General features: G+C 49.8%; 1 protein-coding gene across 2 annotated transcripts; it reads right to left on the bottom strand.

Moving 5' to 3' along the window:
- Positions 1-1,572: 1,572 nt before the first annotated feature.
- On the bottom strand, positions 1,573-10,812 carry LOC123092029 (uncharacterized). 2 transcript variants are annotated; one of them, XM_044513683.1, is made up of 8 exons: positions 10,721-10,812; positions 10,459-10,573; positions 4,932-5,190; positions 4,245-4,853; positions 3,984-4,124; positions 3,754-3,885; positions 2,543-3,657; positions 1,573-1,882 (listed from the first exon to the last, which is right to left on the bottom strand). In XM_044513683.1, the coding sequence occupies exons 3-7, from the start codon at positions 5,007-5,009 to the stop codon at positions 2,605-2,607; spliced, it is 2,013 nt and encodes a 670-aa protein (XP_044369618.1). In that variant the 5' UTR covers positions 5,010-5,190; positions 10,459-10,573; positions 10,721-10,812; the 3' UTR covers positions 1,573-1,882; positions 2,543-2,604. The 2 variants fall into 2 exon arrangements, with proteins under 2 accessions (XP_044369618.1, XP_044369619.1); XM_044513684.1 differs by having other exon boundaries at positions 4,932-5,089; positions 10,532-10,573; positions 10,721-10,772.
- Between the last annotated feature and the right edge of the window lie 10,329 nt (positions 10,813-21,141).

Raw genomic sequence — 21,141 nt, 5'->3', positions numbered from 1 at the left:
TCGGGATTGTAGGCAGCCGCGATGGCACCACCAGCGGAGCTATCGGCCGCCCAACCACTCTTGAAGATGATGCTCTCCATGATGAAACAGTTGGCTGTTTCCACATCGCCGGTCGGCGGCATTCTGTCGAACAGGTTGCGGGCGCGAGGGAGCACGTCGGCTGGCATCTCCCGCGGGCGTTTCCTCGACCCTCCGGATGATGAGGCACCGGCCATCGGCGTGGCGTTCAGGTCGATGGAGACAGGCGCGGGCGTGGAAGGCGCCACCACGCTCACCTCTGACGAGTCGGGAGCCTTGCAGATAGACGTGGAAGCCGGGAATCGGGTGCGTCGCACACGCACGCGGCGACTCGGGCAGCACCATCCGAGGAAATGCGGACGAGCCCGTGCTGGCCGCGGCCACGACGGCACCGACGAGCACGTGTTGGCCGGGGTTTAACCCTAGATAGATCAGGGCCTCCCTGGTTGCCACCGTGACTCGAGTGTTGGTTTCCTCCTGCTGTGCGGCGGCGGTGAGGGCGGTGACGGCCGCTGCTTCGTCCCTTGTGTCCGCCGTGTGCCACCGGCCCTTCCTCTTGGCTGACTGCACGACCCGCTCCTCGGGCATCAGCTGCTTTTTCTTCTTGGGCGGCGCGGCGGTCTTGCGGCGGGGGGCGGGGCGGGGCTTGCCTTTGCCGGAGGGGGAGGAGGTAAGGCAGACAAGGCGAGGGAGGCGAGGCCGGCGGCAACATCGAGGGCGTCATCTATGGCGAGCGGCTGGGAGTGCAAGCGGGCGGGAGCTTTTGTGAAAGTGGAGGAAAATGATGGACGCTTTGCCACCGACTGGTCGGCCAGGGGGAGTACTTGATGCGCGCCACGCGCGTCCGCCTCGTGTCCGCGCCGACGCAAATCATGCTCAAAATGGACTGAGAATAGATCGGTAGGCGGACGAAAAGCGGACATGCGTCCGTTTTGATAGGCGCGTTGGGTCAATTTTTCTGTCCGCGACGACCCAAACGGACAGGTGCGAACAAAATGGTCGGGGCGTTGGAGCTTCTCTTATTACACGCAAGGAAAACCTATCCGTTTCCGCATGTCGCCCCGACTGAACAACTGCACGCATCATCATCGTCATCTGATCTTGACCTGGTTCGGTGCGCGGAAGAGATCAACGGCGACGGGCGCAGGTAGCAGCAGGCACATGGGTCATCGTCAAGGACCGGCCGATGCGTTGGACCCGAACCAACCGACCGACCCGACCTGGCAAAGGTTCAATGATCGGATTCAGATCACAGCCCTGACTTGCCAATCCGCGGCGGAGATCTTCTCATGAATTCATGATTCTCTATCTACTACTGCAGGTTCCGCGGACGTTCGTGCTCGCGGCTTGGCATGCATCCACGGAACAAGAATCCCACCTGCCCGTGTTTCCCACATCCGAGCACTATGTGATGACCTGCCTGAGCCTCACAAACATGCTGCTGCCCATGGAAGAAACATCCCAGTTTGATGAGACTCCGGAGACATTGTAGTCAGATTCGCCACAAACTTAGGGCATGGCAGTTCTTCGCTTGGGAGACATGGCACATAGGAATGATGTTGGAAACAACCATGCAAAGAACATGCATCCATGGAGCTCATATTATAGTAGTACAAGCCAGCATAGTTCAGAAACCGGGGGAGTACCACATGCAAACACTACAAGCCAGCAGGTCAGGTCAAGAGAGAATACATATTATACATAGCTTAGTAGTTCACAGTGCCAGCTAGGCATCCATTCTGTGCTGAAATGATGAAGATTATACATAGTTTACCATGGCTTCAATTGGATTCTCAGGCACTGATCATGTCTCACCCGGCAGACCGTTTTCGACAGTGGATTGGGTGCCCCTTATTGCAGTTTTCTGTGCAAAACAATGGAAGAGAACATATGTGATCATGTCAAATCATGCTCAAACGCAGAGAAGAAAAGGAAATTCAAAACATGCAGAGCAAAATGCCAGGTTTGCAGTAGCAAAGTCAGAACAAGTGCCAAGTACTCCCTCCGTTCACTATTATAAGAGGTTCGAACTTTTTCTGAATCGGATGTATATAGACGCATAGTGTGTTTGTTGACTCATTTTAGTTCGTATGTAATATATATTGAAATATCCACAACACCTTATAATGATGAACAGAGGAAGTAATTCCAAACAAAAAAGCAAAATGCTTGGCTTCCAGCTTTAACTCGCAAGGAAAAGAACGGCTAGCAAGGATGGCGTAAATGTTTTATCCTCTTAGTTCAAGAACGATGACAAGAAAAAGAACTTGGTTAAATATAGCAGCAAAACGAAGGAGGAAGTGGAAGGACTGAATATTTCCACCAATATTATGCCGTTCAAACATGACACGTTTCTGTACAACTTATCAGCTAAGCTAAAAGCTTGAGCTACTTGTCTCTTCTTCATGTAAATAGTACTTACTTCATGTAAATAGTACTTACTTCACATGACACCTAAACATAAAAGGAAATGCAGGCTCAATGAAGTTAAAGTATGTAATGCAGAGTATGAGAGTAAGGTTACCAAAGTTGCCAATGCAAATGCTTCATTTTTCTTCATCAGCATTTCAGCCACTGAGCTGTTAATCATGAGGGCGTTTTAGGGCCATTGACAGGAGAACGTTTTCTTACGGTCCTTACGACCTTACACTCGCTGTCTGAACTTTCCGGGGTACTCAAATCAACAACAGGAGTGCCTTCAACAAAGTTGATAGCAGGAGTCATGTCCATGTTCTTGTCTTCCTTTGAGGGGGTCACATTATCATCCAACGCCATCATAGATGATCCGCCCAACAGCATGCTGGAAGGCTGGATCGCCATCATATCCTCAACGGAACACTCCTTTTCAGTGTTTTTCTGTTGTGTGCTAGGAGTACTTGGCAGTGACACAGCTGAAGTTGGTATCACCACATCCACATGACCGCTGGATGGATTTTGTTTTGCGACGTTTACATGTTCTTCTTCGCTGCACCGGTTCACTATGCCTTGATCTCCCTCTGGAATATCTGAACCATTTGCGGAAACATTGGTTGTTACATCTCCAGGTTCTTCCGTTGCCTGTGACACAACCAAAGTTGGTACCATCACATCCTCATCAACATTTGGCGATGTTGGTTTTGCGACATTTTCATGTTCTTCGTTGCATTGGTTCACTCCATCATTGTTTCCATCTGGAATATTGGAATCATCATTTCCTGAACCGGTGGTCGTTACATCTCTAGGTTTATTTTTTCCATCTCCAGGCTCTTTGCTATTGCTGCTATTCCGTGTCAAGCTGTTTTGTCGAGAACGACTCCGCGTGGCTCTGTAACCTTCCCAGTCAGGATCATCTTCAGAGTCCGCACTGCTCGAAACACCTTCCTCGCCCTCCCCGGAACTTCCATCTTCATGCTCGTCGACCGACGTGTCTTCCATGTCCTTAGTTGCCAGCTCTGAAGTATCATCTAGGAGCGTGTCGACATCCATTTCGTCACCATCATTCTCCACATTGTTATCTTCTCTCACTGCAAGTTCAGTGCTATTTTTGCCGGCTTCTCCGCTGCAGCCTTCAAGTCCAGAGACTTCACGCATGAACTTGGCGAGCGCGTCTTTGATACTTGCACAAAGATTACCTGCAGCCTTGCATAAGACCTCCTTCTTCTACAGACAAAGGGGCGTCAAAACACACAAAATCATTACAGGGGGAAATGTCAATGCCACTGAAGATAATTTTCGCACAAAAAAGGTGGTGGTTACCTGTGGACAGTACTCCGGTAGGACATTTGATGACACAAAATTTGCTATCGCCGAGACGTCGCCAAGCAGGACAGACGCACTTGAACTTGACGCGCCTCTGGAAATGATCTTGCGAGTGGCTTCCCTTTTCAACTGCATGCAACATGTGAAGCAGATGCAGAGGATGATCATAACAGTGACAAAAAAACATTGCTATATTACAGAAGAAAAACTCCAAGAGAAGAACTTACGAAGCATTTTCCGAAAGAACAATTGTTCTTCATGTCCATCTCGATGACTTTGTCCATCAGCTTCCTGTCCCACGCAGATACTCTCGGCGTGCCGTCAGGTATCTCCATGCCACGGACATCAAGCGAGTCTAGGTACAGAATCTGTATATAGCAAGATAAAACTAAACGTGTTAGACTATTCAGTGTGCAGTGCAGATAAAATAAAATCTGTAGGATTCATTCATATTCCTTGTCTCATGAATCATTGTGCAGAATGCTCACCACAAGATAGAAAAGGCAGCCCCCTGCGCTGTTCTTCTTGCCGAGGGAAGAAACGCACTTCTCCAGCTGCTCCACAACGAATTTGCACCAGTTGAGCTCCCTGATGGACCCGATGTTCACCAGCGCGGGGAAGCACCGGGGGCTGATCTTCAGGCTGCTGGTCGGGCAGAGGAACGACGAGAGCACGAGCATTATGAAAGTCCGGAGGAAGTGCTCGTCCGCCGACTTCATCAGCTTGATGGACTTCTCGAGGCTCGCCATGGAGGGCGGCCTGTCGACGCCGTGCTTGTCCAGCACGGACGCGATGCTCTCGTCGTCCAGCCCGTACACGACGTCGCGGCCGCTCTTGGGGATGCCGAGCACCCGGTGCACGCTGTCGACGGTGACGGGAATCCTGCCCCTGCCGGGGATGACCAGCTCCGAGGAGTCGGTGTCGAACCGCCGGAGGAGCCAGGTGGAGAGCCTGGCGGGGATGGTTGGGCATTGGAGCCTCAGCAGCCCCCCGAAGCCGGCGCCCTCTATCATCTCCCGCTGCCCGGCGGTGAGGTGAGGGTACAGCTTCATGATCCTCGCCGGCGACGCGCGGTGCCTGAGACCCTGGGTTGGACCCTGGATTGGGATTTCTCGTTAACCAGGCAAATGCAAGAAGAAGAAATGCAGCTGGGTGAGGTTTTGTGCGCCCGTCACCTTGTCTCCTGATTCATGGCCGCGGCTGCTCCCCCACTTCCTCTCCTTGCGCTTCCTGCTGAAGCCCCACCTGCCCATCCTCGATGGCTCTGATGGCGATGGCAGCGAGAACCGACTAATCTGAAAATCTACCTGGGGCTCGCATTGCTCATGCCGATCTGGATTAAAACCCACCAAGAAGGAAAGCCTCTATTCTATTCAATAGTCAATCAATCCATACTGGATCAATCACCTTCCATTCCTCAAGAAAACCAATCACCTTTGTTAAACTGTATTTACATGTGTATATTGTAACATTGTATATCACCTCATTATATATATATGTGATAGGCCACCCCTAGAGGGTTGTGCCGGTTCCCCCCAAAGCCTATTGTCTTACATGGTATCACGCTAGGTTACGTCCGCTTCCGCCTAAAATCCCTAAACCGCCGCCGCCGCCACCGCCGCCGCCGCCGCGCCCGCCGTCGCCGTCGCCCGACTGCTATGACGTCCGCCGCTGCGCCCGGCTCCACCGCCACCGGTTTTCTGCCGGCCTCCCTCGCGGCACTTCTCTCGAGGCCGCTGGATGCCGCCTCCCTTCAGGCGCCGATCGGGACACGGAGGGTCGGCTCCCTCTTCGCGCTCCCGCCGGCTGCTACTTCGCCCGGGCAGGCGCTTGTGGCCCACACCGCCGCCGCCCCGTCAACCGCGGCTGTCGCGCCCTCGGCCACTGCGCCGCTGGTGGCGGAGGACGTCGCGCTGGCAGGCTTCGCGGCGTCAACCGCGGCCATCGCGCCCTCTGTCACCGCGCCGGCTGCCCCTCTGACTGTCTCCACGGTGGTCTCACCTCAGCCAGTCTCCTCGATGGGATCGCAGCCGCCGCCGCCGTTTCACTTCGGCCATCTCATCACCATCAAGTTGTCGTCGGACAATTACATCTTCTGGCGCGCGCAGGTTCTTCCGCTTCTTGGGAGTCACTATCTGCTTGGCTATGTCGACGGCTCTCTCCCTTGCCCTCCTGCGCTGGTTGACAGCGTGCACGGTCCGGTCTATAATCCGGCTCACCGTGTCTGGACAGGGCAGGATCAGGCGAACCTCTCCTCCATCCAGGGGTCGCTCTCTCCGGCCGTTGCTGGGCTTGTTGTCTTCGCCAAGACGTCCCACGAGGCATGGACTATTCTTGAGCGCTCGTTTGCGGCACAGTCGCAGGCTCGTGTATCTGGGCTCCGTCGCCAACTTGGGGAGTGTCAGAAGCTTGACTCCACCGCCACTGAGTTCTACAACAAAGTCAAGAGTCTCGCCGACACGCTGGCCTCCATTGGACAGCCCCTCACCGACTCCGAGTTCAACTCGTTTATTGTCAATGGTCTTGATGAGGAGTATGACGCCCTAGTCGAGATCATCAATGAGAGAGGCAACTCCACGCCCATGCCAGCACACGAGGTCTTTTCACGCCTCCTGCTTACTGAGCAACGAGTCGAGACGCGCCGATCCAGGGCAACGGCGCCCTCTCGGCAAACGCCGCCACCAAGGGTGGTCGCTCCTCTGCTTCATCCAGGGCTCCTTCGGGGCAGTCAGCACCACCCGCCTCGGCCCCTCCTCCTACTGCGACGCTACCAGGGGCTGGCGGTCCACGTGTGTGCCAGCTTTGTGGTCGCGATGGGCACCAGGCCTCGAAGTGTCACAAGCGCTTCCAGCGGGGTTTTCTTGGTCTCGGCAATGACGGGAAGGATACACGCAACTTTGCTCGTCAGGTCGCCATGGCTGATCGTCCGCCGCCGCAGAAGCCACAGGGACACACTCAGTCCTACTCCATTGATCCCCACTGGTACATGGACTCTGGGGCGACAGAGCACCTGACCAGTGAGATGGGGAAGCTTCACACTCGTGAACCCTACCATGGCTCCGACAACATCCACACCGCCAATGGAGCAGGTATGCACATCTCTCATATTGGTCAAGCATCACTTCTCACTAGACATGCCAATAGGAGTCTTCAACTTCGCAATGTTCTTCGAGTTCCATCTGTGACACGTAATCTTCTTTCAGTTCCTAAACTCACTCGTGATAATAATGTGCTTTGTGAATTTCATCCTTTTGATCTTTTTATTAAGGATCGGGGCACGAGGGACATTCTTCTTAGTGGGCGGCTCTGCCAAGGTCTCTATCGTCTGGAGCATCCTGGCATCGCTCGCGTCTTCAGTGGAGTTCGGGTATCTCCGTCACAGTGGCATGCTCGTCTTGGTCACCCGGCCACACCTATTGTCCGACATGTTTTGCGTCGTCATGAGCTTCCTAGTGTGTCTAGTAATAAAGATGTAGCAGTGTGTGATGCTTGTCAGCAGGGGAAGAGTCATCAACTTCCTTTTTCGGAGTCCAGTCGTGAGGTGAAACATCCTTTAGAACTTGTGTTTTCAGATGTATGGGGTCCTGCTCAGACTTCTGTTAGTGGTCATAATTACTATATCAGTTTTGTTGATGCTTACAGCCGCTTTACCTGGCTTTATCTTATCAAACGTAAATCTGATGTGTTTGACATTTTTGTTCAGTTCCAAAAACATGTTGAACGCCTTCTCAAGCACAAAATTGTTCATGTTCAGTCGGACTGGGGTGGCGAGTATCGCAACCTCAACTCCTTCTTTCAGTCGCTTGGGATCACTCACCGTTTAGCATGTCCACATACACATCAGCAGAATGGTTCAGTAGAACGTAAGCATCGTCACATTGTTGAAGCTGGTCTGACTCTTTTGGCCCATGCATCTGTTCCGTTTCGTTTTTGGAGTGATGCTTTCACCACTGCATGTTTTCTCATCAATCGTACTCCCACTCGTGTTTTGAATATGAAGACTCCCATTGAAGTTCTCCTTAATGAACAACCGGACTACACCTTTCTCAAGGTGTTTGGGTGTGCTTGCTGGCCCCATCTCCGTCCATATAACAAGCGTAAGCTCGAGTTTCGTTCCAAGAAGTGTGTTTTTCTTGGTTATAGCTCTCTTCATAAAGGATACAAATGTCTTCATGTGCCCACTAATCGTGTCTACATCTCTCGGGATGTTGTGTTTGATAAGCATGTTTTTCCCTTTGCCAAACTCCCTGTGTCCACTACCGAGCCACCTGTCATGCATTCATCCTCTGTTGCTTCTGACCAATTTGATGATGTTGCATATTCTCCTCTATTGTTGCCTAACCATGGTGCAGGCACTGGTCGTGGGGCTCGTTTGGAGATTCTGGAAGTGCCATCTTCCTCTTCGTCGCCATCGCCTTCATCCTCGACACCTTCTGTTTTGCATGAGGAGCACATGGCGCCCCTGCATGGCCTCGGTTTCCGTGCTCATGCATGGCCGATCGACGTCCTGGCCCGGTCGCCTCTGGCTTCTGGGCTGCCTTCGCCATCGTCGCGCCCTGCAACCCCGCCGACTGGGCCGGCCTCCTCGGTCCCCGTCTCGCCCAGGGCGTCGGGGCAGTCACACCAGGCCTGGCCTCGCCCGCCCCTGCCTCGCCCAGGGTGTCTGGGCCCTTCTCATCAGGGCCGGCCTCGCCTGCTCTCGCCTCGCCAAGGCCGTCTGGGCCGGTGTCACCGGAGCTGGCCTCGCCCACTCTCGGTTCGCCCATGGCCTCTGAGCCCCTGTCGTCGGGCCAGTCTTCGCCATGCAGTCCGGAGTCGTCTGTCCCGAGCTCGCCTGAGGTGATTCTTGCATCTCCGGCGACCGTCACGTCTCCGTCACCTTCGCCTCCGCCGGCTCCTGCTGCTGCTCTACGTCCACATACGCGCAGTCGGAGTGGCATTTTTCAGCCTAAGCAACGTCACGATGGCACAGTTGCTTGGTTAGCGGCGTGCATGTCTGCTGCTCTCGCAGATCCATCCTCTGAGCCACGCCCGTATCAAGCTGCTATGCGCATTCCTCATTGGAGAGAGGCCATGGAGCAGGAGTATCAAGCGCTTCTTCGCAATCAGACATGGACTCTTGTTCCTCCACAATCACGGGTAAATGTCATTGATTCCAAATGGGTTTTCAAAGTGAAGAGGCATTCTGATGGGTCCATTGAGTGCTATAAGGCTCGTCTGGTTGCTCGTGGTTTTCGACAGCGTTTTGGACTTGACTATGAAGACACCTTCAGTCCAGTGGTCAAGCCTACTACCATCAGACTTCTTCTCTCTCTGGTTGTTACTCGAGGTTGGTTTCTTCGTCAGCTTGATGTTCAAAATGCTTTTCTTCATGGTGTCTTGGCGGAGGAGGTTTACATGCGCCAGCCTCCGGGTTTCTCTGGTCCGGATCGCCCTGATCATCTCTGTCGTCTGTCCAAGGCAATTTATGGTCTGAAGCAGGCTCCTCGTGCTTGGCATGCTCGTCTTGCAATGGCTCTTCGTGCTCATGGTTTTGCATCATCAACTGCTGACTCCTCATTGTTTCTTCTTCAAAGGCCTGAGGTTACTATGTACTTGTTGGTCTATGTAGATGATATCATTTTGGTCAGCTCCTCTCAGTCGGCTGCTACTGCGCTTGTTCGCTCACTTGGTGCTGATTTTGCGGTCAAGGACCTTGGGAAGCTTCATTACTTTCTTGGTGTGGAGGTTACTTCTCGTGCTGCTGGCCTTGTTATGACGCAGAAGAAGTACTCTCTGGATTTGTTGCAGCGAGCTGGGATGCTTAAGTGCAAACCGACGACTACACCCATGTCTACCACTGATAAGCTCAATGTTGTTGATGGTGTGCTTCTTTCTTCTTCTGATGCGACAGAGTACAAGAGTATTGTTGGTGGGCTCCAGTACTTGACGATCACGCGACCAGACATTTCCTATGCTGTTAACCGAGTCTGCCAGTATCTGCAGTCACCCCGTGACACTCATTGGTCTGCTGTTAAGCGGATTTTGCGCTATATTCGTTTCACGGTGGCTCATGGTTTGCATATTCGGCCGTCTGACTCTGGTTGTCTTTCAGCATATTCTGATGCAGACCGAGCTGGCAATCCGGATGACAGGCGATCCACGAGGGGTTATGCTGTCTTCTTTGGCTCTAACCTGATTGTCTGGAGTGCTCGGAAACAGGCTACTGTCTCGCGTAGCAGTACTGAGGCTGAGTATAAGGCTGTGGCCAATGCCACATCAGAGATCATCTGGGTACAGTCCTTGCTTCAGGAGTTAAGTATACCCCAATCACAGCCTCCTGTTCTTTGGTGTGATAACATCGGTGCTACATACCTTTCTGCAAATCCGGTATTCCATGCCCGAACGAAACACATTGAAGTTGACTATCACTTTGTGCGTGAACGTGTCTCTCAGAAGCAACTACAGATCAAGTTTATTTCTTCCAAGGATCAACTTGCTGACATCTTCACCAAGCCATTGCCTTTGCCACAGTTTAAGACTTGCAGGCGCAATCTTACCCTTCTAGATTCATTAGAAAGTGGCTAAGATTGAGGGAGGGTGTTAGACTGTATTTACATGTGTATATTGTAACGTTGTATACCACCTCATTATATATATATATGTGATAGGCCACCCCTAGAGGGTTGTGCCGGTTCCTCCCAAAGCCTATTGTCTTACAACCTTCCTTTTCTGGACCAATCAATGCATACTGGATCAAGGCATTTGTACGATGCAGAGAGAGAAAATCAATCACCTTCCCTCTATGAAGAAAACCAGGTCGACCTGGATCTGGATGCTGGCAACAAAGGCAAAAGAGGATACTGTCAATGGCTCCTCCAAGCTCATTACTCCTGCCTCAAGAACGGCACCGCAAAACAGGGGGCATTTACTCCTAGGCTGCAGCAAAGAACAGAGTAGAGTAGGTGGAGGCCAGCATGCATACCTGAAACCCGAAGGAAAATGAAGGTGACGACGAGGAAGAGCCCCCCCAAGGCCCCAACTGACTGGTTATGTGAGGAGAGAGAGGTTTTCAGCTTCGTGGCCGCGTGGCGACGTAGCCCTCACCACGGCATCGGTGCGCTGCCACTGTGACAGTCTGCTACTGCGGCCTAGATTTTCGCGCCATTGCGGCTGGGTGCGCTTGTGTTTCGGTAGACCCGATGTTGTGCTGGGCCTCGCCAGTCAGAGACCGCAGGCCACTTCCTAAAAAAAAGAGGGGCGCAGACCACCATTTGCATGCATGCAGCCTTTTTTCCCTTGAAAAGTTTGGTTTTTGGGCCCTGTTTCAATCCCGTTTGAAGCTTCACTGAAAGTAGACCAGCCACGGCCCACGAGGTACGTTTGCCGGCGACAAACAATTAACGAGCGCTCTTTCGGGAGTCTCGCAATGATCAGCGCCACTTGGCACGCTCTCAGCAATTCGCCACATGTCGCGCTCTAGGTGTTTCCTTCGGAATTTTTGTTATTATTTTTTAGCACGCGTTTTCGGCTTATTAAATGGTTTTTTCGTTTTGGTTTTCCACCGATCTTCCCTAGCTTTTCCATGAAAAAAAAAAGTTTCGAAACAAAAATTTGCAAAAAAAAGCATTTTTTTGCGAGAGTCACGATTTTGTTTTCTCGAGAGGCACGGTTGTGCTTTCGCGAGAGGCACGGTCGTGCCTCTTAGAAACGAAAAAAAAACGCATTTTCTGTTTTTTTTCCTTTCGCGAAAGGCACGGTTTGGCTTCCGCGAGAGACACGATTGTGCTTTCGCGAGAGTAACGGCCGTGCCTCTTGGAAACGAAAAAAGCATATTTTCTAGGGTTTTTTTTTCCGTGAGAGGCACGGTTTTGCTTCCGCGAGAGGCATGGTTGTGCTTTCGCGGGAGTCACGGCCATGCCTCCCTCGGAAACGAAAAAAAAACGCGTTTTCTGTTTTTTTTCGCGAGAGGCACGGTTGTGATTTCGTCAGAGGCACGGGCGTGCCTCTTTCGAAAAGTGAAAAAACCCGTGCTCCCCGTTCGGTTTTTCGTCCGGTTTTTTCACTGAAAAAGAGTTCGTCAAAACCTATCAACATGGGATCTAGTTTTGAAGATCTCGACGCGAGGAATCCAACGGCGAAAGCGGTTCGTGATTTGGACGCACAGTTTAAGAGATAAAACGTTTTGAATAAACGGATATAAGAGGAAAACTCCCAGGTTGCGACAAGTGGCGCACATGCAGCGCGCCACTTGTCGCAACCGGACAAAGTTGAAGTGATCTCCGCAAGGAGTACTCCTTAACTAGTGATTTCGACGTTTGCCGCCGATCAGCGGAATTTCCTATTTGGCGCCACCAGCGCCAATTAATGTGTTCCATATGAGGCGGCCCATATATAAGTTCGCCCGGGAGCAACTAGTTAACGAGCGCTTCTTCGGAAGCCTTACAACGATCAACGCCATTTGGCCCACTCTCAGCCGTCCAGGACATGTCGCGCTCTGGTCGTTCCCTTCGATTTTTATTTTATTTTCCGCACGTGTTTTCGGCTTTTTAAACGTTTTTATTCTTTTTTTACGTTCCGGTTTTCCACCGGTCTTCCTTAACTTTTGGACAAAATATATATTCGAAAAAAAATTGCGCGAAAAAACGCATTTTCTTAATTTTTTTCTCGAAAGTCACGGTTTTGCTTTCGTGAGAGTCACGGCCGTGCCTCTCGGAAACCGAAGAAATGCGCTTTCTATTCTTTTCCTTTCGCGAGAGTCACGATTTTGCTTCCGCGAGAGGCACGGTTGTGCTTTCGCAAGTGTTACGGTCGTGCCTCACAAAAACAAAGAAAAAACGTGTTTTTTTGTTTTCCCGTGAGAGGCATGGTTTTGTTTCCGCAAGAGGCACGGTTGTGCTTCCATGAGAGGCATGGTGCGAGAGGCACGGACGTGCCTCTCGGAAATGGAAAAAAATTGTGTTTTCTCTTTTTTTTCCATGAGAGACACGGTTTTGCTTCCGTGAGAGGCACGATTGTGATTTCGCGAGAGGCACGGGCGTGCCTCTTTCGGAAAGGGAATAAATCATTCTCCCGGTTCGGGTTTTTCGTCTGTTTTTTTGTGAAAAAAGTTTATCAAAACCTATCAACATGGGATCTAGTTTTTGAATATCTCGACACGAGGAATCCAACGATGAAAACGGTTTGAGATTTGGATGCACGATTTAAGAGATAAAACATTTTGAATAAATGAATCTCCGAAAAGAAGGGGAAAACTCACATGTTGCGACAAGTGGCGCACATGCAGCGTGCCACTTGTTGCAACTTGGGAAGGTGGGAGTGATGTTTGCAATGAGTACTCCTTAATTAGTGATTTCGGTGTTTCGAAGCTGCAAGAAATTTCTGGCTCGATTTTTCCTTACCCATTCCGATCGATTTTGGGAAGCTTCCAACATGGTTTTTTAGTTGCATTTTGTCTACAAGTTTTTATTCGGTTTATAGGTTTTTATTCGATTTATTTTGTTCTTTTATTTTTCTTTAGTTTTTTCAAAATCTTTATTTTTTAAATTAGGGAACATTTTTTAATGCCACAAATTTAATCAAATCTTCCACCATTTTGAAATTCATGAAAAAAACTTAAATTGGTGCTCTTTTTCTAAACTCAAGATTATTGTAAAAATTCGTGAACTTTCAAATTTGTGATCATTTAAACGTATGATTTTTTGTGGTAAAAACGGGTACTCGGTTTTGTCTCTACCACTAGAAGCTACCAGCTATCAGTTTTTAGCCAACAAATGGTCTTTTTTAGAAGGCTAGTAGGAAAAGAAACAGAGGGCAGGGAGCAACACGAGCAAGCGGGCTATACATCTGGGACACGGCCCACTGACATCGCGTGAGCTCTATGGGGCAACTCAACGCATAAGGCGCTTTAGAGGAGGTCTCTCAAAGGAAATATAGGAAAATTATAGAAGTTCGAACTAAAAAAATTTCTCATATAGATTTTCTTATAGTGCATGGAGGCTCTCATCCGTCGTAGGTCTGGAGGGCAATATTGGATGGTCGTGACACTTTGACGCAGGGTATGATAAAAACTGATAGGCAATGATGAAGATACCAACCCTTGGGAGGACAATTACCTCCCTCGGGATGGATCATTACGGCCAATTGTGTGTCTTCATGTCGATCCACCAAGAGGAATGTGCGAACTGATAAATCGTACATCTGCGAACTTAGCTCAGTTGTTGGGTATGCGGTTGTGGAGCCTAACAATTCGGGTTCATTCCTATAATTGACAGGTGATGCATAGGGATTTATCCATATTTATTGAGGATCATGCTTATCTTGGCACTCATTAAAAACAATCTTTGAGTTTACTCATATTAAAATGGTTGTTTGCATCCCTAGTTAGTGCTGACATTGAGAAGTAAAATTCTCTTTCAATTTTTAGGAAAGAAATTCAAAAGTCTCGCTCTCGTGTGCCTCCTGCGATTTCACATCGGGGTGTCCAAGTCCGGCCACACATGGCCTCCCCAACCTTTTCCTCTCCCCTCACCGCGGCCGGAGGGTGTCGTCAGCGGCGGTGGGGCTGTGCGCATGCGCGGCATGGTCGGATTTGGAGGTCTCATGGGATGTAGGTCAGGGCGTTCTGTGCGTGGCCGAGGGTTGGTGAAGGCTGCGGTATGAAGAGGAGAGCGAAAATTTGGTTTATTTGGTTACAGTTTCGGTCCAATGTTTGGTTCGACGATTTTTATGCCCACCCCTAGGCAGATTCGCATGGCTGTCTGGCGAGCTTGCATCCGACTAGGGGCATTTTTGGCCGCGATCGAGTGATATTCTGATCATCTCCATCATCCTACGGACAAGGCAACGCTGATCGTCCACATCCTCCACTGTTTCAACAATATATTAAGGTGAGGATTCTTTTCCTGGTTGATTAATAAAAAAACATAGTTAAATCTTCCAACTAAATAAAACAGCAGAAAGAAACTATTGTATGATAAAAAAAACAAGAATGAAAATCCAGCTCTTCTCCTAAGATCTCTAACCGATCCCCTAAAAGGGGTTAGAGGAGTGAAAATCCAGCTCTTCTCCTTTAAACCGCACCTAACATACCCCGTCAACGTTAGAGGAGGATAATTTTCACTATGGATGCGCCTCGACTCTCAAATATACTCGATCGCCCGCCGGTGGAGCATAAGTTTTGGCCTCCCATACCATGTCCACACCTTCCCCACCCCGCGCCACATCATCACCGGTGTTGCTTCCAGTGACCACCCAGCGCCTCCCCTGACACCCTACTGCCTCCTACACCCTCCTGCCCCACTCCGAGACGCTCGTCGATGTTGTCATCGCCAGAATCGAGTTCTATCACCGCTGTCGGCGCCATGTCGATCCCCTCCTTGGAAGCGCGCTCCAGATCTTCTTCCTCCGAGCCACTCCGTTGACTGTCGGCCGTCTCGAAGCCCAGCCGACCACTAGCAGCTTGGGCATCGGCTCAACGTCGTTGACCGGCCATGACACCTCCGCCGTCCTTCAAGTGTTCGACGGTTTGCCAAGGTGAATTTTTTGTGCTCTTTCATCTTGTTTTTCCTTTTGGCAATTGAATTAAACGAGTCATTTCTATTGTTGATGAGAGGTTGAGGGAATCGATCTTCGACGACTCTTCGTCGCTAGAGGAGGAAGAAGACGATGACAACTCCATATCACTTCATAGTTGTGCTTTTATCATGCTCTTTACTTCATTTAAACCCTTTTGTGTCTTTGAATTTGAGTAATTTGATTTGTAAACTTTGAATATTAATAGTCCTGAATTGTGTGAACCTTCTATGCTTGGATTTAATATGTGTGCAAATATATTTTTTAGAAAAGGAGGAACATCCCCGGCCTCTGCATCTGGACGATGCATACGACCATATTATTAATTATTAACACAAGACTTTACAAAGTCGTATAACAGTAAGACCAAAGCCACCGTCTATACAACATCTGTCGATACTCCTATCCAGTTGATGAAGGGACGCTGATAGTCTGGGCCTAATACCAAACACACCTCGCAGCCGAACCTAACATCTAAAAACTGAGGTCCCAACCAGGACGCCTGCTGGGTATGGGCACCCACCAGTCCGGCGTGCTCCTCAACCAGGACGCTGCCTGGTATGAGGCCGCCGCCGTCACCTGCCACCAATCCATCTTTAGAGTTGTACTGCTGCATTGGCCTTGCCCGGTCTAGCTGTCGTTGAGCCACCATGACGCCAGACAGCGTCAACCTCCTACGCGTGTCTATCACCACACATCTGACACCAAGCCTCTGCTGCTCCATGCCGCTAAGAGCCACCGCCATGAATATGTAGAAAAAAACACCGCTCCACCGAAGAAGCCATCCGCTGGTCCCTCGAGCTAGAGTGCATCTCCAAGAATGCCGCCCCCTAGGGGATAACGACACATGAATGTCGCCGTCATCCGATCAACTGATCTAGGGTTTCCCCCGGAGGTATTGGGTGGGTTTGGGATTTGTACCTTGATGTTGCCTTCATGAAGGAAACAATGATAAGGGCATCATCATCACCGGCTTCGACCAACGACCGAAGACCAAGTTTTCACTCAGATCCGTCCCAAGACATCCACCCGACAACCTGTGCACTGTCTCGACCGCCTTCAAAGCCCCAGATCTAGCCGCTTAGATCCGGCGACCAACCACAATAGTAGTGCCACCGTAGGAGCCCTGTCACGCCGTCCACTGCCTGAATGCGCCACCACTGGATCCTGGGAGGAGGACTCCCACTCCACCTCGCCAAACCGCGAGAGCCGCCAAGATCGACCCCGCATGCTCATCACCGTCTCTGATCTGAACCATTCCGCAGCAAAACCACGAGATTGGCGATGCAGGATCCGCCTTGGATAGGGACAGCACCACGCCATGCCGTCGCGGGAAGCCCGACCTTCACCCGCCGCCACCTTCCAGGGCCGTCACCCCGGGATCCAGCCGCCGCCGACAGGCCGAGCCGCCGGCCACCGCGACCAAGGCCGCCATGCTCGCGAGCCCATCGAACGGCCGGCGCCACCAGATCTTCCTCGGAGCCGCAGCTCTGCCTTCCCCGCCCAGCACCACGCCGCCGCCTCGCGCCGTCGCCTAACGCGCCGTCGCGACGCAGATCGGGGGAGAGCGCCCCGACGACATGGGTGACCCGCCTTACCTGATCTGGCGCGGGAGGGAGGAGAGCCTCCGGCGCCGCCATCAGCCGCCTGGGGCTTTGCCCGGCGACCTCCTCTAGCGGCGGCGGAGGGGAGGGGGAGAATGGATGTGCCCGGCGGCGGCGGCTAGGGTTTTCACCCGAGCCGCCCTAGCGGGAGGGCGAGCGGCGCATGATTTTTTTTCAGGGCAGTGCTTTTTCTTTTATCGGTCAAGATAAGTGTGTCATTGATCAGCATGTGTGCAAATATATAGTTGAAATATAGTATGTAAACTAAAACTAGAAAGATTTGGTGATCTTTTTAAGCGAGTTAAGTTTAGAGCATTGGTTTGGAACCACATTTTTCTAGAGAAGCAAATACAGAGAGTTAAAGGGTACTCAACAGTTTACTCTTCTACTATATTATAAGAAATCAGTTAGAGATGCTCTAAGCAAGCCAACTGATATAAATAAAGGTTTAAATTGGTTTGTTGGGGACATGAGAGCAAGCAGCACAATCGAAATTCAAACCGATAGGAAAGCAGAAGATGCCCCGAGCGTATTAACAAATAGAAAAATCCTTGGGAAAAAGCAGAAGAGCATCTCATGCTCATGCTCAACGAGATCAAGGGGAAAAGGCAAAACTTTGGACCTGCAGGGCACACCACCGATTGATGAATGGATCACACGTAAGCTAGAGAGAGAAAAGTTTCAGCAAGCTCGCGTACTCCTACCAAAAGATGAAGAATCTACCCATTTTCTTAACCACGCCGGTCGGCCTCGCATGTATCGTGTTCCTGTCCACTCCACAGCCGCTCCTCTAAAATGTAATTTAGCGTAAGTAGGATCGATCTTATCACCGTTTACAGACCATCTTGAGTTATCTTATCACATCGCCAATTAATTAACTGGACTTACGCACCTTACGGTAGTGCACGCATGATCCTACAGAATGTATTCATAATAATCTTTACTCGCATTAGTTGTTGACTGATCTTATAGGATACTGCCTTTTCTCTCTATATAAACTTGGTTAAAAGTTTAGCTTAAAAAATAATGTGCTATAATTTGATGAGAAGAGAATACCATTACATGTGTGGGCAACTAACGAGACGTGAGATAAGTAAATAGGGTGCAGATGGATGGGCGTGTATTGTGATACAAGATGAAAAAGCATGTCATGCGGAGAAAACATAATTAAGATTGTAAATTAGAGACCTGAAAAAAATTGTAAATTAGAGGCAACAACAATGTAGGAGGACCAGCGCAAAGATTCATAAAGTGCTTGAATTCAATGAATATGAACGTTGGATTTGGTGCTTTATTGTACTTATAAGAGTTTTGCCGTCATACACGTTTTAATTGTTATTGTAGCAAATACTAGATGTTTGTAATGTAGACAGTGGCTAAATGTTTTTTTTTTTGACAAAGGGTGAACTTGACTCAAAATGAAGCATCAAATTGATACAAATTCAATGAGCATACAACCGCCTCTGTATAAGTAAGATGCACACAACCAACATCAATGCACACACAAAAACTCGCCGGGAAATAGCAAAGTCACATAAGACCAAAGTTATGCCTAAGTGACGAAAAAAACCCGAAGCGAACAAATCCGCGATCGATAAACTATAACAATGACCATACCCGCACCGACCATCTCATAACACCATAAGGACTACGGTTCTTTAACAACAATATTTTCAGTAAGGGAGCGATGCTCGAGCACCATCATCACCATACCCAACCACCAAAGGTCAGACTCTAAGTTTTCACCATGAAAAACCAGCCTAAACATATCCAAGCAATGTCTTCAACAAGGAAACGATGCACAAACATCACGATTGTCATTCTTGGATATGCATCACAAGTGGGGTACTCGTGTCACACATAGGTTTTCACCTCGGAGTTCAAGACTGGGTACTCGAGAAGCACCACTATTGGAGTCAATCATATGTTCCCGCCACAACTTTTTCGGTCCTAGCAGCTGCATGTGATGGACTAGAAAACCTCCCACCGCCCACCGCCACTGTATAATCATACACTCTGCATCAAGTTGTCGTCAATAGATTACATCTCATCACCAAAAACAATCATCGGATCTGAAGAGAGGAATCCTCAAGAAGATCTTTCGGTGACCATCACAATCCACGGTAAGGCGGCCCCTGTAAACTGGAGTGCTCACCACACGGACAAACACTGACGACTGAGCACATCACTGTTGACTGTCACCTGGCCAAAGAGAGCCTTGTCCAGGCCTATAAACCCAAGGGCCGACATGACCGGATCTGGAGCACGAAAGATAAATTTGTCCAGCAGCGAAGAACCATGGCGCCGCAGCCAACCTGGCCACAACAACCACGGCCCGCAGCCCAGCCGCCACACACGCATGGATTTGTCCATCACATCACACCTACCCCACGCCTATGGCACAGCCTCGTCGCCATGCCACCGATAACTGTCACTGCGCCCCACACGAGGACGCCAAGAACAACCACCGACCGTCTGGACCCCGACCGAGTCTCGACGCGCCGCCCAAAGCTGTCGCCTTACAGATCGGAGGCTATCGCGAGAAGGCACCCCACCGCCGCCGTCGACCGTGCGGGCTTCGCCTGGCATCGTCCTCCGCCAGCGGCAAGGCGAGGAGTGGCTAAATGTATGTTAATGCAAAGAGATATTATTGGGAGATAGTTTTAGCGTTCGAGTAGAATGCGACCTCCAAAACCCTCTAAATAGTTTGGAGCTAGATTTTGAGAACAGATTTTTGAAGTTAATTTGGGGGTTCGATTGTAGATGCGCTTAGACCGATCTTATAGGATACACTTTACTGTATTTGTGTGCCAAATTCTTATCATCATATTATGCATAAGAGAATGGGAAACACTTGGCTTTAGCCGGGCGTCCGCCGCCTCGTTTGTGCGACATGTGTCTTGTGTAGGTTCACCTAGCTTTATCTCTTGCAGTTTTGCAACTGAGCTCTTGTTACGGTCTGCCCACCACAACAATCCGTATGTTGTATGATTTGTATCTGGCTGCCTCGAGGGTCGTCACCTCTCGTGTTCCTCCCAAGCTCCTGTTCTACACGATGTTCTACCTCTAATTTGCTCAACATCATTCATGTTGCAATAGTCCTTCCACAACATCATCTATGTTGCAAAAAAGTGAAGACGAAAAAATCTATGACACAATCTCTTTTGAATGTTTCTGCAGCATGAGCTTCGTTGCAAACAATTCTGCAACACTAACTTTGTTGCAATAATAAGAACGGGGCTAGGTCGTTGGATGAAACAGATCTAACGGCTGCTAAGGTGGTTGATCTTTTCAGATTATCCACCGGCGGACGGCGTAGCGCTGCCCTAAGAGAATTCATTTTCTTAATATATCAGTTGCATCAGGAAATGAGGAGAGTCTGCATAAACACGCTAAGGTTTCCCACCTTCTACCTGCTCCCGTCATTTTAGTTTGTAGGTTCTGCGCGTATGTCTAGGTTGTCAATTTTATCACCGCAATATAAACTATATAACACAAAAATTATACCGTTTGAAAATAGAACATCTGAAGTTTATAGTGATATGTTTTTTGTAATATATGACTGCTATTAGGTTGGTCAAATTAACGATCTAGGAATACGTGCACGCCATGTGAAATGAGAGAGAGAGAGAGTACTACACGATGTGCGAATGTATAACAACATGCCAAGTCATGACCTGCGTTCGTTTCTGCGCAATCCAACCTGAGAGACTCTTAAGGAAAGGAATGTACACGGCATCAGAGCAATGCTACACGTACGGGTAATTACGGGCAGAGATTAATTACAGGCTGATTTGGCTTAACAGAATTGGATAAAAGGAGAGTGAGGTGGGACCACCCCGGGTAGAAATCAGGGGGGGGGGGGGGCGAAGAGATTTAAGGAAAGGCTCCGTAAATGCCTGTAATCCTAGACGTACAGGTTCTTACAGGCATTTACGGAGCCTTTCCTTAAATCTCTTCGCCCCCCTGATTTCTACCCGGGGTGGTCCCACCTCACTCTCCTTTTATCCAATTCTGTTAAGCCAAATCAGCCTGTAATTAATCTCTGCCCGTAATTACCCGTACGTGTAGCATTGCTCCGGCATCATGCTAGTGGTAGCGTAGATTCGCCAATGGAAGAGTCGATTCCCCTGGACACGAAATTCCTCCCCTTTTGCCCGCCAAAATTCCTCTCTTCATCGCGAAGTAATAACACCCATCTCCATCTCGAACTACCAAGGAAGAACAA

This window comes from Triticum aestivum, chromosome 1B, assembly GCF_018294505.1.
Source record: "Triticum aestivum cultivar Chinese Spring chromosome 1B, IWGSC CS RefSeq v2.1, whole genome shotgun sequence".
Lineage (NCBI taxonomy): Eukaryota > Viridiplantae > Streptophyta > Magnoliopsida > Poales > Poaceae > Triticum > Triticum aestivum.
The sequence above is the reverse complement of the archived record's forward strand: the minus strand, read 5'-3'. Positions and strand labels throughout refer to the sequence as shown.